The 17,196-nt window shown below is 36.5% G+C and overlaps 1 protein-coding gene across 2 annotated transcripts in view; it reads right to left on the bottom strand.

Moving 5' to 3' along the window:
* Positions 1-16,876, bottom strand: part of LOC139951638 (fibroblast growth factor receptor 3-like) — a 92,186-nt gene extending 75,310 nt beyond the window's left edge. For both annotated transcript variants that reach the window (XR_011787814.1, XM_071950607.1), the window contains exons 1-2: positions 16,741-16,876; positions 10,951-11,238 (exon numbers count right to left, since the gene is read on the bottom strand). Coding sequence is in view for 1 of the 2 variants with exons in the window: in XM_071950607.1 (XP_071806708.1) it covers positions 10,951-11,026 (76 nt within the window). In the remaining variant the exon portion in view is untranslated. The remainder of the gene's footprint in view (positions 1-10,950; positions 11,239-16,740) is intronic.
* Positions 16,877-17,196: the final 320 nt, after the last annotated feature.

The following is a 17,196-nucleotide window of genomic DNA, read 5'->3' as shown; positions in this document are numbered from 1 at the left end:
CCTATGACCAGGGCACTAACTAAAGCCATTGATCTGGTTATTGTGAAATGCACTTATAAGAATTGTGAAATGCGCTTATAAAAATTGTTATTGTTATAACTAAACACCACACTCTGAAGTCCTGTAAACTGAACACCACACTCTAAACCAAGCGGGCACATGGTGAAGTTCACAGTAGGGTTCAATGTCTTTATACATCTGATTGGTAAATATTGCTATCATACAGACATTCATTATATATATATATATGGACATGAAATACAACGGAGCTACTGTAGAGGATTTACACACTGCTTGAAAAAGTAGAACATGAAAACAAGAGAAGATTTCAAACCTCAAGTTACCCAGAAGATGTACAGGTATGTCTACAGTGGCATAGATTTAGGTGAGCATATAGGGCCACTGATTTTCTGGATCGCGGAAAAAGGACGGAATTCGCGGAATCCGTCCTTAGAAACGAAAAACGGGATTTCAGAAAATTTGATTTTTTGTTTTTTGTTTTTTTCTTCTTCTTCTTGACGCCAAAACTATTGAAATTGCATTTTTTATTAAGATTCTTTTTGTTAAACTAAAAGAGCATCAGAAATCAGACCATTAAAAAGTACGAGATCGTAACCGTGGATCATTCTGTTCTACTTTACACCATCCTCCATGATTACACACATGATGTACACACATGTTGTTAACATGGTTAAGCGAAGGGCATTATTCGCGGCACGTTTTTAACATTTTTTGTTCACCCAAACTGCATTTTCTCCCTCTCTTTTACCAACAATAATACACAAACTAGCTTACCTATGATCTATAAGAACACATACAATGTTTTTTCATCTCGGAAAGGTCTAAAATAAAACCGTAAACTGTCAACATTCTGTCGCCAAAGCGAAAACAAAATGGCTGACATTTTGTTTGTGGATGGAGAACGGTCACGTCCATAGACTTGTTCCCAAGTCTTTGATCATGCTGAAACAGCGCCCTCTTGTGGATTACACTCCTGTCATTAGCCTACAATGTGGCTGATGCAGAGAATCAACTGCAGTTTTAGACTTGGAATCAAGTCTATCACATCATGTGCATTGATACTGCAGTCACAGTGCAACCTTTTTACCCCGACTACATGTTTTTGTTTCATCGAACAGCAGTATACAAAATAATCCACAATTGTGTAAAAAAAAAAAAAAGTATTTTTTTGTTTTTTGAAATTTGTCAGTTCAAATGAACATTTTACGAAGTCAGCAGTGCAACTTATCTCAAATTGATTTTTATAAGTGTGTCCCTGGGTATTAAACAACCTTTTATCTTACTAAAAAAACATGAAACGGAATTTTTTGTGCCTGAAACGGAATTCATGTTTTTGCCAAACGGAATTTGCACTTTTCTGAAACGGAAAATCAGTGGCCCTAAGCATACAACTACGGTTTAATTGCACTCAACAAGTTCCCTTGTTTAGCACTGAAATTACGCAGAATATATCAGTTCATACTTGATGTGTTTGCTCCTTAATATTAGCATTAAGTGTGCATCCAGTTTATTTATTTTACTGTGCTAAAATGTTTAAATTTCCATTCCTTGAAATAAACAGTCCTACAAATACAGTGAACTACAAGTCTAGTCAATTTGTTCATATAAATAAATGTGCACAGGAGAGCAACTATATGAAATTATGTAAATCCTAGCTCGATGAATTGGAAGTCAAAAGTGTTGGGTTTTTTTGGCTAATAAACAAATTGACAGTTTTACGCAAGATGTCATTTACCATGACTATAAAATTTGAAAATTGCAACGAGATATTTGCTTTAGTAGGGTTTACATATTTAAGTTGTATATATTTCTTGGGTGAAATAAAATCTTTGAAATTTAAAATTGTAAATCAAGAATATTAATTAGATGATTGGGATTACAAAATTGTTGTTTTGATATTTTATCAAAACAAAACAAAGTTTTAGGCAAGAAGTCACTTAATTGTTGATGGAAGTTGGTAAACAAACTCATTATTTTCAGAACATGTTTGATGAGGTTTTTGTGCGATTTAATAGGTTTAAATTTTGCATTAAAGGATAAAGCATGTTATGTCGGATACTTGTGTTTTGCAAAGTACACTTTCCTGATTCCTGTGAGTACCCAAAGCCATGATGTAGGCTTCAAAATGCCTCTAGCTACCAGGCGATCCCTGTGGTCTCAATGGTACACAACCTAAGACATCTACTCAGCAATATAACAAAGGGACAAAACGCTGAAATTTTTTTTTGTGATTTTGATTTAGTTTAACATTATCAAACAATTTACTAATTTATAGACCGAAACGCTGTTTAGGTTCTTAGATATAATAGGGACTTTTCGTTTTCGACGACGGATGGTTCTGCGATGGTAAAGATGACATTTGGCGTCATCTGCGCATGCGTCGGCTTTGAGGACGGTCGTCCCTCAATTTCTACGACAGTACTTGGGATGAATCTTCGTTGTGCTGAAAACAACAACGTTTAGCTGAACAACCGTCGCAGAACCATCCGTCGTCGAAAACGAAAAGTCCCTTATACTAAGATGGTGGAGGACAACAATTTCAAGAACCTGGAATATTGCAATACGAGTGCTCAGGCTTTTTGCATTTCCACGAAGTGCCAAAAATTTTAAAATACAATTTTTTTTATTTTTTATTAATTGGTTGATTGTTAAAAAACACATTGCAGCCAAAGGCTGAATTACATGCAATTAACAAAGTAGAAAAATACAATATCAAAACTCAGGCAGTCTGAGACAATATTTTACAAGAAAGCACACTTAGACTAACAGTCCTTAAAAGAAGATAGTGAAAAAATTATTAATTACATTTGGGAGAACCACCAAAAAATTGACAATGTTTGACACGCGTGAACCAAACGGCCAAAACTTGTTTGGTTTTTGTTTTCATGAAGAGCCAAAAAGTGTATTGCTCTTATTTCACGTGGTTTTATCTGCTGACAAGGCGCAAAAAGTTGGTGCTCCAGCTTTTGAATGTTTAACACTAATAGGTGTGTGGGTATTATTCGTGTGTATACTACTATTGCATATTTAACTTTTTTTGAGCTGCTTTGTTGTGTTAAAAAAAAATCTATTTGTTTTAGTAAAATTGAAAATCTAAACAAACTGGTACAGTATGATATAAATGATTTCAAGTTGACTTTGAATCCAAACAGAGAGACATTTTAAATTAGTAGTAACTAATCTTGGTCTTAGTTGGTAAATGATTGGAATCAGTTTATGTTCATTTATAAACTTTTTCTTTCGTTTTTGAATTCTGATCATCCGTTTTTATGAATGTTTTTTTTTTGTCTCTTGTTAGATTTATTTTCAGATTACTTGAGATTTGTTGTGTAATACATTAAGTCTCAATTGTAACCTAAAAATAGGCCTATAACATAAAACAAAGATTACAAAAACATGAAATGGAGAGAGAGATTCAAACAATGTTTTTATCTTTTTGTGTAGGTTTTAGTTTGTGTTACCAATTTAACAAGTAAAAGAGTTCTAGTCTTGACAATCTATATTACTTGTCATTTGAAAACTGAATAATTCTACAATGTGTTATTTTGATGATTTTATTTTTTAGCGATAATATTTTAACTGGATTGTGTGTTACTTAAATATTATGGATGAGGATTACAACAGAATGGTGTTTGGATAATCATTTAAACACAAGAAGATTTTAGGCAAGAAAACAATGTCATTGGGGTAACCATTTTCTTTACATATTGTTTATTATATTGTGTTAGAATAGTTGCAAGACAACCCGTCTTAAAAAAAAATTAATCAAAAAATTACAAAAACATCAAGTAGAGAGAAGAGGGAGATTTAAACAATGATTTCAGCGTTTAATTCTTTAGTTTCTGTTACCAATTTAACAAGTATGTTTTATTCTCACTTGACATTTGAAAACTGTATCTAATTTTACAACGTGGAATTTTGATGATTTTCTAATAATTTTACCAGATGTATATTGTGTGTTACTTAAATATTACGGATGAGGATTGCAACAGAATGGTGTTTGGATTTTTTTTTTACACACAAGAAGGTTTTAGGCAAGAAAACATTTAACAGTGTCATCAATTTTCTTTTCTTAAAAATAATTTTGTGTTAGAATAATTGCAAGATGCCACATCTTAAATTAAAAAAAAAAATTTAAAAATTGAAATGGATAGAGAGATTAAAGCAAAGTTGTAAGCTTTTTTTAGATTTTTAAAGCAACGTTTTCAGCTTTTTTAGGTGTTAGTTTGTAGCACCAATTTAAAAAGTAAAACAGTTTTATTCTCACTTTGCATTTGAAAACTGTATCTTATTCTACAAAAGGGAATTTTGATGATTTTACCGTTTACCCATAATATTTGTAACTTGAGTGTGCTACTTTAATATTACGGATGAGGATTACAACAGATTGGTGTTTGGATAACTGTTTCGAAACATGTGAAGGTTTTAGGCAAGAACATTTAATAATGTCATCAAGGGATACCATTTGCTTTTCTTCTTCAAAAAAAATAAAAATACATTGTACTAGAATATTTACAAGATGTAATATTATAAATCTGTTTACCCATAATATTTTGAACTTGAGTGTGCTACTTTAATATTACGGATGAGGATTACAAAAGATTGGTGTTTGGATAACTGTTTCAACACATGTGAAGGTTTTAGGCAAGAACATTTAATAATGTCATCAAGGGAAACCATTTTCTTTTCTTCTTAAAAAAATAAAAAATAAATACATTGTACAAGAATATTTACAAGATGTAATATTATAAATCTGAATGGATGTTCATGTAAGATTGAATCAAAGAAGTTTTGAAGTATTGTATTTCATGCATCAGTGTAATGAAAAGCCACAGTTTTAATGACCTACAGACACTACTGAAATGCTTCATTGCAATCATGAGATATGTCAATTGTTACAAGATAGAACAAGCTTCTGGACGCTGGTCAATTTCACCATCAACAAACATTGATTATATCTATGAGAATGTTTTCACAAAGTTTTACGATTGACAATAAGAATGAGGTTGAAGCTCAACCACTGTAGTGTTATTGAACAAGCTTAGACACACATGAATTGCTTCTCTTCATCCAGGTGAACAAATGGGAATCTGTACAAGGTGATATGATTGTTTGACTTTTTGCTGGTTGCAATCAGTCAGGGATTGTTTAAGAATGGCTTAAAATTAGTGAAAGTTAGTAATAATTTTATAGATCAATGTTAATAGCTTTTATAAAAAAAAGTCACATCTCTTGTACTTTCATTCACAAGTCCTACAACCCCTGAACAAAATCAATTTCAAGAAATTTAGAGTTTGTAAAATAAATTGTTGGTGTTCGGGAGCAGACGTACAAAAAGTATTGTAAATATCACTTGTCACAATTGAACACTAGCAATCAAAATTTTTAGCTTCATGTCTCATATTTTTTCTGTCAATTTAAATCTTTGAAAACTGCACCTTTAAGGAAGGTTTAAACAATTGTGCATTTTGATTTAGGACTGTAAAGGCAGGTTTATAATGTAACACATAACCATTTGATATTAATTAAATATGAGTCAGCTTCGCATGAATTAATGGTTATCCAGCTAAAGACCCTGGACACTATTGGTAATTGTCAAAGACGAGTCTTCTCACTTGGTGTATCTATACATGTGCATAAAACAACAAACCTGTGAAAATTGAGCTCAATTGGTCATCGAAGCTGTGAGATAATAATGAAAGAATTAAACAAAGTTGTGTGCTTTCAGATGCTTGATTTCAAGACCTCAAATTCTAAATCTGAGGTCGTGAAATCAAATTTGCTGAAAATTACTTCTTTCTCAAAAATACGTCATTTCAGAGGGAGCTGTTTCTCACAATGTTTTATACTATCAACCTCTCCCCATTATTTTTACCAGGCAAGGTTTTATGCTTATAAAATCATTATTTTGAGTAATTACCAATAGTGTCCACTTCCTATAAGGGTCGTAATAACAACACCTTTTCTGAATATAAAATATTATCATATTATTATACATTGGCAGCCTGCTCCTTCATCAACAATTCATAATGAAAGAAGTGTTCTGTGCCCAAACACATACAAAACAGAAATAATATTTACAAAGATCTGAAGTCAACCTTCAAGTTATATTTTGATGAATTAAAATAAAAGTAAATTCGCATAGTATGTCAAGATCAATGGGAGACTTTCCAAAGGTCCTTTTTTCAGTTCTGCTCGTGCTCAGACCAACGTGTGCAATACTGAGCATGTGCGGCGCGCACAATCAGAGCTGCAAAAAAGGACCCTTATGTCTGCTGTCGCAAACGTCTCAAAAGTCTCCCATTAATGCGTTACTGTTACAAGTTAATTTAAAACTGATTGAAATGTGAAAACTACTACTTTCTCAGTATCATGACTGTTGTTTTTGATATAGATAAACTATGACAGCCTGAAGTATGATAGCATGAGGTGAATGCATACCACAGCACAAAGTCAACCCCTAACCATTTACTATCATCCACTGTGGTTTTGAATGATAGATATACCAGGTTGCAATATCACCATGATCACGAAATGAAGGCATACAGTCATGACAGTACACTTGTCATTTTTATCTTACAAATGTATCACTTTGTCTGGAAATAAATGTAAAATACAGAGATGAATGAACTATCTAGAGTTGCCTTTTCTTTTTCAACATTGTTTCTTCCTGACAAGAAGCTGAGGAGGGAAGGCCACCAGGCAAGGAGGTACGACAACAGGGCAAATTTTTGTGGCTCGCGTCAACATGGTCAAGTGTATTTCACGGGTGAACAAAAATTTATGCTTCCGCTGCGTGGGCATTGTCCATTTTATCTTGGCACATTTGCTTACAAAGCTAGCACAGAAACTTGGCACTTTGCCTGTAAGCAAAGAATTGTGATCAAAAGGGCAGAATTTGGCGGTGAGCGGAGACATAAAATTGGACCCTGGTAGTCAGGCAAACCAACCATTTGGATTTCAAGACCAAACCAGAAAAAGAGGAAGACAAAATAGAAGATGGAAAAACTATACACTTAGAATAAATTAGGAAGGCATGGCAACAGATGGCTCTCAATATTATCTAAGAAGTGGAGACGAACAGGTCATTAGCTAAACCCTCAGCGACAGCCATAACCATAATCGCCAATTCGGATACGGCCTACTTGAGAAGTTCACTAAGTCAATGACAGACAGTAAAACGTTATTGATTCCATCCTGAGTCAGCCGTTAAAAGGAAACACATAAGGAAATATTGACAACTAGATTGAGGATGTTATATTATTAAGATAAGTGGATACAGGACGTCCTATCAGGGAAGCCTTCGGGTGTATGAATGAATCTCCACATAGAGACTACCTGTACACAGCAACCACATTAGAGGGACATGTTGCCTTGGATCGGGCATTGCCTTGGATCGGGCGAGTTGGTCAATGAAAAGCGTTTGACACTGTTTTATTATGAAATTTGTACCACTAACAGATGTTTTTAAAGTAAAATAAAGAGCCACACAAAAATGCCTCCAAATTGCATGGTTTCCTTTTTTGTGAGCTTACACAGTTAGCCATTTTGTGGAGTAAAACATTTGACCCCCACAAATTGGCATGCAGTGTTATTTAATGACACAAAAGGAAAACCATGCAATTTCAAGGCATTTTTGTGTAGATCAGTAGATACTTTTAAAACCTCTTGCTCACCATTGCATTTTATAACAAACAGTTTCAAACACTTTTTTACCTCGCCTGATCCAAGACAACGTGTCCCTTTAACCTGTGACAACTGGGTTTCCCTCAGTCCACTTTACAGAATCTCAAAGATGGTACATGTACGTACCTGTTCGTACAGGGTGTTGGCTACGGGGTGTGGAGTATCAACTTCTACACGCTATTTTTAAATCAAGTAAAATCTAACAGGTAGTTGTAGTTGAATAGCTTTCAATCAGTATACACAGCAAAATGTTTGTGATTGAGTACTCCCAAAGTTGCACCCATGAAATCGAAAGAGGAAAGCCTAATTTATTTGCAAAATGTACGCCATCCTCCACAAAACAGAAACAAACAAAAACAAAGTACTCCATCTTAATCGAGCTGTTTATTTACATGTTTGTTTCGAAGACACTCATTGAGGCAAGGTGTACAAGGTTCTGAATTTAGTGCCAGCCTATTCATTTGATTTCATTTGCATTTGTTTGCTTTAAGGCACTCACTGGCTAGGGCACTATTGGTAATTTACTTAAAATAATAGTACGCATAAAAACTTAGTTGCTAACGAGCAATGGAAAGCTGTTGATACATGTAGTATCTAACAATCATTGTAAGATACGGCTGCCTCTGAAGTACATTTTACATGACATAGTTTTTGAGAAAGAGGTAATTTCACACTCAAACATTAAAAGACTTCAGGCCTGAAGCCTTTAATAAGGCATTTGAAAGCGACATTTCGAGGATTATGTACCAAATTTGATCAACTTTTGAATTGAAATTTTCACAGCTTATTTTTATTATGTATAAATATTTAAATACAGAAATAGGCATTTAAACACAATAAAACGGCTCCGAACACTGTTTGAAGGTTAGCTTTCCCTTTAGTCATTACATGTACTAGTGGGCGGTCTACAAATAATATTCTGACTTATTTCAGCAGAAAGAAACTCCCCAAGCAGGTCACATTTCCGCTGTGAGTAAAAATGTATTGCACAGCGTACAAAAAATGAAGGGGGTATAATTCCAAGTCCGTACCCTTGATCTAGCATAGTGACTTTGCAAGGGGAAGGTATTTCCGGTTAGGTCAGGTGAGACTGCAAAAGGGTCAAAAAAATATAAGTAGAGCTACATGTACATGAAGGTTTACGTGGGATGGTACATTGAATTGAGCTGTTCAAGGAAGTTATTAATATACAATTTCAGCATTTGTACTGCCATTTTGAATTACTTAATTCTGATGGAACAAGAAGTTGATGCACGGTCAGATGTTTCAGATTGGTAGTAAGCCCTTCTAAAGTTCAAGATTAGATGACGGGAATGGTGTACAATAAGCCTTACTAGAAAAGACTTGTTGGTCTTTATTAAGAATGCACAACATTGGTAAGATTCAAGTGGAAATATCAATCTTGCACAGATGTTCACATAACTGAATGTAGGGTCCGTTCAGAAAAATCTTCTTAAAAAAACGTGGGAATTTTTTTTCTTCTCAATATGGTTTCGACAAAACCAACCGACCAACCAACCCAAGTTTGATTTTTAAATAGAGAGCAACTATTTCATAAACCCACTCTCAAGAACAAGGTTATGTCTCCAATGAGGCCAACATTTTAGACTAATGCTCTATTTGATATTAGCTCAGGAGTTTTCAGCGGCTTTTCCTCAAGCTTCCAGAATGAAACTTTGTAATTGAAACAGAATTTAATTTTTGTCATCTAAGCATCAGGCACCTAAGTCGTCTATTGAAACAATTAGGTTTGAAGGACTGGAATTACACAGCGGCCACAGTTTCCCTGAGGCACTTTGTTGCCCTTGTCTTTGCCTTGATGTCCCATCAAATCTTTTCCACAGACTTTGAGACTTTCCATTTGAAGTACAGTGCCCTCTGCAAAATGTCATTTTAAAGAGAAATTTTCATTCCTGCAATGGACAACCCATGGACGCATCATCATTGAGAGAACAGGAACAACGTCATTGGATTACGCATTGGTCAACTTCCAACCTTGACCTACATGTACGTTTACATGTATGTAGGCATACATTGTAATGTAAGTCTCACCTATTTTACGTTTTTGAATTGTACTATCATAGTATCAAAGAAAAGAAACGTGCAGCTTTTCTACTACACAGGTAGTCATGTAATAACAAATTGGCTTGGACTACTACTTTAACTTATAGGATCCTAATTTACTGTACTATTGCGGAGTCACTTCTTGAATTGGTCTCAACGTTTCGACTAGCTTGCTCTAGTCATTGTCAGGAGACTAAAGAGATAAGAGAGATATGGACTTATTTATAGGGGTTCAGAGGATCCAGTGTGAGTCAATCAGCGCTCCGATGGTTCTGTGGTTGACGAGCTCAGGGCTTTAAAACAACCATAACAACAACACCAGAAACAAAATAAATTTACCCAGTTCACCAGACGTCATATAGAATAATCTTGGCACCATGGGCAATGTCACGGTGCCTTATTCAGTGAAGTGCGCCTTTTTTGGACGACGTGGTGTTTACAGGTAAACATAACTGCCCACCAAAATGGTGAGCGTATGACAGTCGCCGCGTGTGATGTGCGTGCAATGGGTCAATACTGTGGAGCAAAAAAACACTGCGACAAGACCAAACAAAGGCTGATGCACACTGCAGGTAGCAACAACCAATGATAGAGGAAACCATCAACAAAAAGTTTGCAAGTTGATCACTTGGAACAGAGTTGCCACTATGTACACGTAGTCGGCAAACATTATTATATTTGTATTTTGTCAATACAACAGCACTAGTTTCAAGTTGTCACACTTTGCAATCAACATAAATTACAAATGATCTGATCTTAAAGGAACACGTTGCCTTGGATCGGACGAGTTGGTCAAAACGAAAGCGTTTGTAACCGTTTTTTATATAATGCATATGGTTGGAAAGATGTTTTAAAAGTAGAATACAATGATCCACACAAGTTTGCCTCAAATTTGCGTGGTTTTCCTTCTACTGTGCGAACTAACCCGGTCGGCCATTTATGGGAGTCAAAATTTTGACCCCCATAAATGGCCGACGTGTTAGTCGACGAGGTAAAAGGAAAACCACGCAATTTTGAGGCACGTTTGTGTGGATCATTGTATTCTACTTTTACAACATCTTTCTACCCATATGCATTTTATAAAAAACGGTTACAAAGACCAACTCGACCGATCCAAGGCAATGTGTTCCTTTAATCATTGTACCACAATCGAAAAATAACAAAACAAACTGAACTTACCCGTTTTCACAACAAACAGCAGAACCCAGAGGCGCACGTACACTGGTAGTCTAAACATCGGCGCCATTTTGAACATTCCTCCTTTTTCGAGGAAAGGATTTTATTGTGAACTTCCCATACTGGATGTAACCACAGAGAGCAAAAATGGCGGTACCCAAAGTATTTGGAGGTTACTCCGTACCATCCTAACGATGTCTTCCTGCAGGGGTCTCGCAGGGTTGAACCGAGGCATGAGTCAGTTGGAAAAACGACGGCTGTTGTCTGGCTCGTAGACGACGACTGCTGAAACTGCAAATTATATTATTAGGTTAGGAGTTTATTTGTTTGCATTTAATGCTACCTAAGCTTGTTGATTATTCACTCCTATTTTTACCTCACTTTTGTTGGTGTCCATCCATCACACCCACCTTTGGATTTTATGACCTAAGAGATTAGGGGGTCCACTCTACCTGCAACTAAGGTGTTATTTTTAGTTGTTTCCTGTTTATCTTCTTTTGGTTCAATGTTAAAGGAGCATTTCAGAATTGGTTTTTGCTAACAAAACAGTTGCTGGCAGTCTAAGCACTTCATGTAATCCACCATGTTAATTGACAAATCTATAGTAGTTTGAGATCGACCGACCATCTGGGTAACAAAAAAATAGCGAAAAACTGATTACCATTTCGCATGACATCGATTTATAACAAAAATTATTTCAAAACGCTCACAGAGCAATCAACTTTAAATGGAAAATTAGTGTTTTTTATTTCTCATTTATTTAACATTACGAACAGAAATACTTAAAGGGATGTTTTGTACAGTCATCATCAGACATTAGACCGTGTAAGTTTTATGATGTAAATCTGTGATCTCAGACATTTTCTTTCTTTCTTACCAATTCTGTAATATTCCTTTAATAGGGAAATACTGACGTAACTTTTTTTGGGTGCAACTTCTCTGCTATCCCATTTGTGTAAAAGGACAACTCAAAGCACACCCTATAATTAACAATGTTGATGAATGGTACACTAGTTCTGTTCCATGATTCACTGTCATTTTGCCTGAAAAAAAAATGAAGGGTTCAACCGCAAGGAAGATCTGACCCGCTGTTGGGAACCTGGACTCGAAACTGTGACGCCCAAAGATCCAAGTCATGAACCACGAGCCACGACATGACACCTCATCTTCCGTCAACAATTTACCTAACCCAGTCGTTGGGCTCGACTAATATAGCACAACATCTTGGGCTGCCCTGAGGCGCGCATATACATCCAGCCTGTCTTTTGTATTGTATTTTTTATTCAGCAGGGGGAGGGGTGGGTAGAATATGTGAGGGTCAGGTCTGGTACTTCACTAAGGCAATGAAGAAAGCCTTGGTGCCCTTGAAAATGCTGTCAGTAGTAATTTGCAACTTCCTTTTATAGGGTGCCCTTTACTAGAAATGCCTCGATGCCCTTGCCCTTTAAAAATCAAAGCATAGGCCTACAGGCCTGACGGGTCAACTGCAGATTAAGATTCAGTGTCACGTTTACACCAGTCCTTAATCCAGCTCCGATCACACTTTCGATTGGGATGTTTATTAGCAGTGACGTCACAGCTCCTCGGAAAGAGCTCAAGGGTCACGATTTCAGCGCGACATATTTTCCCAAAGGTACATGTTCATGTATCATCAACAAAGAATAATGACGGAACAATCTGTAATTATTGGCAAAAAAGAAAAGTTGAGTAAATCAGTCTGGTACAAATTCAGTTGTAGCAATTGATCGTACATCATGTACATGTTATTATAATGTTATTGGGAGGCCTGGGCGAATAATTCGAATATCCATTTAATGGCGAATAGGTTTTCCTATCCGTAACCGCGAATGGCTTTTTTTCCTTAACCGGATATCCGCATAGGGCGCGAATACCTATTTACAAACCGGATAATTCTGTAATTACAACCGAGTAACCGGATATTCTTTAACTATACGAATATCCGCGGACGTCGGCAACAACTGATATGAATGTTTTGTCTGAATCCTTATGAAACTTCTATTAAGACAGCATAACACAGCAAAAATTAAGTATTTAACTATGCTCACCTCCGTGAAGAGTTAACACAATGACATTTCTGATGTAATTTGTTCAAAGATTACAAAAGTTTTCCTTCACATAGAGTCAATCATGATCAAAAGAAAAAGCAAATCGCCATCTTTAAATTAGATCCGGTCATTTTTATGAATGAATCGAGTGACAGTCTAAAACTAATATCAATCCGCCCATAAGATCTCATTCACAAACGAACAGCGCCCTCTAGTGGCAAAATAAAATATTTGAATTTATTATCTTTATTTTAAATAGCGCCCTCTAGCGGCAAAAAAAAATATTCAAATATCCGGTTAATTTCGGATAGTTGGCCAGCGGTATCCGAATAACAAAATTTCACTATTCGCCCAGCACTATTATTGAGGGAACCCGGAAAAACCTAGTCTTCACACCCAACCTTGAAAGCAACGTGAGAACGTGTGTGCAACTCAAATGAGCTATAGTTGTCAAGATTGTTGAGATATTTTGAAAAGTTCTGTCTCGAAAGTCATTTAATTTACTCACAAAACGTGTAAATGTTTCAGACAACAATGACAATGGAGGTAGAATAGATAGCAACTTTTACCAAATGCAGCAAAAAGGCAAGCTCCGAATGTAGCAATATGTATTTTAGAGACGCTGAAAACAACAAAGACGCTCACAAAATAATATTTGGCGAACAGAAAAAAAAAAGCGAAACCGGAAATGGCCAGCTCCAATTGCCGTGTCTAATCCACCTTTGCGCTTACACATTTGTATTTGAAACCACATTGCCGGACCTTCAAATTTTGTTTTTTACGAAGTTACATAATAAAGTACTTTATAAAGTCAAAGAACACATGAAATGGTTACGGTATGGACATCTTTTTCTTCTTTCTTAGTTAGATTTAGGGATTAGGCCTAGGCCTACTATGTTTTATTTATTCGACCAAGTCCAAGATTAAGAAAGATACAAAAAATATTATATATTCATAAATACCTCAGACAGTTTCTCTATTCCTATTGGTGGAGAGAGCATCACGTGGGGTTGTTTAAACCGTTGATAATAACCAGTGTTTATAACCAGTTGTCCACGCTAGTCTTGATGCAAGACGTTTCTTGTTATAGGCATTGCAAGCGCTGTTGGTGATTTGGCTGCGCTGTGAGTGAAAGGAAAACCAGCGAATATGCACCAAGACTACACTATACGCGCATGCGCACTAACAGAACCGAAAAAAAACACAGGCGTATGGACAGCGTACGTATGTACGTTCAACTCAGAAACGGATAAGTTTGCTAGAGTTTCTTACTTTATTACGCTTTTTAACCAAAAAGGTGAATGGGAACCAAGTGTGTTGAATCGGTTTTCAACTAGTGGTTTAAAATAAACCCGCCGAGGCCTGAATTGATAATTTACCTCGACTTCAACTTGGTAAAATTATCAAAAACCAGGCCTCGTTGGGATTAAATCACTAGTTGAAAACCTCTTTACCACACATTGATTCCCTTATAATTTATATATAGAACCAGATAACGTTCACAAAAATGCAGTAATACTATAGTATTTTAAAAGCATAAAATTAATAGATGATGAGCATTTAATTAAGTACACAGAATCAGGGAAACAAGCAAATACAATTGTCAAAATTGTAAAAATAAAACAAATAATGTTGAAAATTTTCTTTATTAATACCGTAGGCCTATTCAATTCCTGTACACAATTACAAAACCAAGTGAGAAGAAAAGGATGTGGAAAGAGAGAGGGGGTGGTTCTTTGTTTTTGTTGAGCAACCAAGCAAGACAACGGGGAAAAAACAAAGCAGGGTACAACTATGGAATCCAGGGACACTCCACTATACGTCAACGCATCCAAGGTTGCATGGATGCCCAGTCAGCCACAATGGACTGGCCTACCAACTTCGCATCCAGTCATCCAGACTCCCATTTCTCACTACTCCCCACCAATACCTCTATAGGCCTATATATATATTCCCCATTTTATGCAAATGTTCCCTATTCAAGGATTATTTTTAAAAGGGAAAGAAAGCTTGAATTCCAATTACTTAATATATATTGCTGCTCTGCAAATGTTCCCCATTCAAGGATTATTTTAAAAAGGGAAATAAAGCCCGAATGCCCTTTTTCGGCTGCCCACTTCGCATCCGCGCATCCAGGCTCCCACATCCATCTCTTCTCACTGCTCATCCCGCCCATTACCTCTATATAAAAGCGCCCTCTACTATAGTACTACACACTTCATGTATGATGCCTAACCTAGCAATATACTTAGCTCAGCTTTAGGTAGGGGTTAGTAGGGGACCTACTACTACTTTTTTATTAGTACTAGTAGTACTAGTTGCGATAACGTAACCCTCCTGCCGACGGCGTAGCCGGAGGGTTACAAGTCGCTTCAATCGAAAAACGGCGAAATATTTTAGTCAACAGATTTGCTCATTTTTTACCACTTTAAAGAATAATGACACAAATTCTATGAACACGAACTTAATCCTCAATGTCTAATGAATAACATCCAAAAACACAATTGAGAAAATATTTTGAAAAAAAGGACAAAAACTTACCAGATTCCGGGAGCGAAAGTCACAAATTCCCCAGGTTCTATTTTTGAACCTGTCGCTGGTTACCATGCGCAGCCCCAAGCGCTGAACCCAACCGCAGGTACCAGCCAACCGAGCCGCAGCTGAGTTTGACAAAACCATTCTGTAAAAGGGGTGTTACAAGGGGTGCTGCAGTGCGGCAGTGCTTTAAGTGAGTGAACAGCGGGCATAGTAAACGGATAGCGCACACACACTGCCGCGCTGCCTTATAACACCCCTTTTACAGAATGGTTTAGTCTAACAGCAATGAACATCGGGAAGTCACAAAATGGCGAAGCGACAGGTTCAAAATAGAACCTGGGAAATTTGTGACTGTTTCGCTTCGGGATCTGGTAAGTTTTTGTACTTTAGTTCAAAATACTTTCTCAATAATGTTTTTAATGTTATTCATTAGATATTGAGGATTAAGGTCGTGTTCTTAGAATTTAAGTCATGATTTTCGAAAGTGGAAAACATTGAGCAAATCTGTTGAGACTAGCTGTTGAAATTGTACGTGTTTGACCATTTCGCCGTTTTTTCGATTGAAGCGACTAGTAACCCTCCGGCTCCGCCGTCGGCAGGAGGGTTACGTTATCGCAACTATATAGTGTACTAGAGTAGAAGTAGTACTACTACTACTAGTAGTAGCTAGTAGTCAGGTAAGCCTCTATTATATTATTCCCCATTGGAAATACCGCCCTCTAATAATGGAAGTACTTGTAATGTATGGCTTGTTACTTTGCCATAAATTCCAACTTGTCACATCGCATCAAACTGCATTAAATAACTTGTCGCCAAAACACTAAGTGGGCCTGCATTCTAAGTTACTAAGTTACTCCCAAAACAATTACAACAACTATAATAGAATAGGGACTACTGACACTTGTGACAGTGAAAACAACAATAGGGGCAACAACAACAGAACAGGGACAACAACAATAACAACAAACCAAAGAAACAACAAAGCAAACATTGTCATTTTTCTTTTTTGAGCCTGTGCTCTGCATGGATTGTCGAGACGAATGATTGTCATTGTTTTTGTGTTGTGTTTCATGGTCACACCGCTGTTTGATGATGACACCGCTCATTAAATTTCCTGGCTTAGGCCTATCTGTATCACAAACAACAGAACTGAATCATTGTAACAATTATCTGTATCCTCCATGCTCACCTGTGTTTAGAGTGTGCTGCAATTTACATAATCCTTGGTTGAAATTTTCCTTATTCTTCGTTGAATGAGTTCTAATGGGTGAAGTTGTTCCTTCGACGAAAACTTTGCAAATTATTTTATTTTCTCACGCACGACATTCACGATTTGCTACAATTATAGACTGGTCTCTTGTTGCCTTGTTCCTATCCGTATGAAGGATACCAGGCACCAGTCCTACAAATCCGATAGTTTCATTGGATAATGTTATGACGTCAGCTTTTTGTGTCTTTTGATTGGTCAATAGTACAACTTGAGTCGCTGACGGGGATTAATCCACAAGAGGGCGCTGTTCAGCCCAATCATTTACTCGGACATAATAACCAAGGGATTTTCTTCTTTATCAGAACTTGTCCCTTTTTGAAGCACTACAAATTGTTCTGCTCAGTGATACACCAAAAAACACCTTAACTTGGGCCC

The sequence above is a fragment of the Asterias amurensis genome, chromosome 19 (assembly GCF_032118995.1).
Source record: "Asterias amurensis chromosome 19, ASM3211899v1".
Lineage (NCBI taxonomy): Eukaryota > Metazoa > Echinodermata > Asteroidea > Forcipulatida > Asteriidae > Asterias > Asterias amurensis.
Note: the sequence above shows the minus strand (reverse complement) of the source record. Positions and strands in the feature narration are given on the sequence as shown.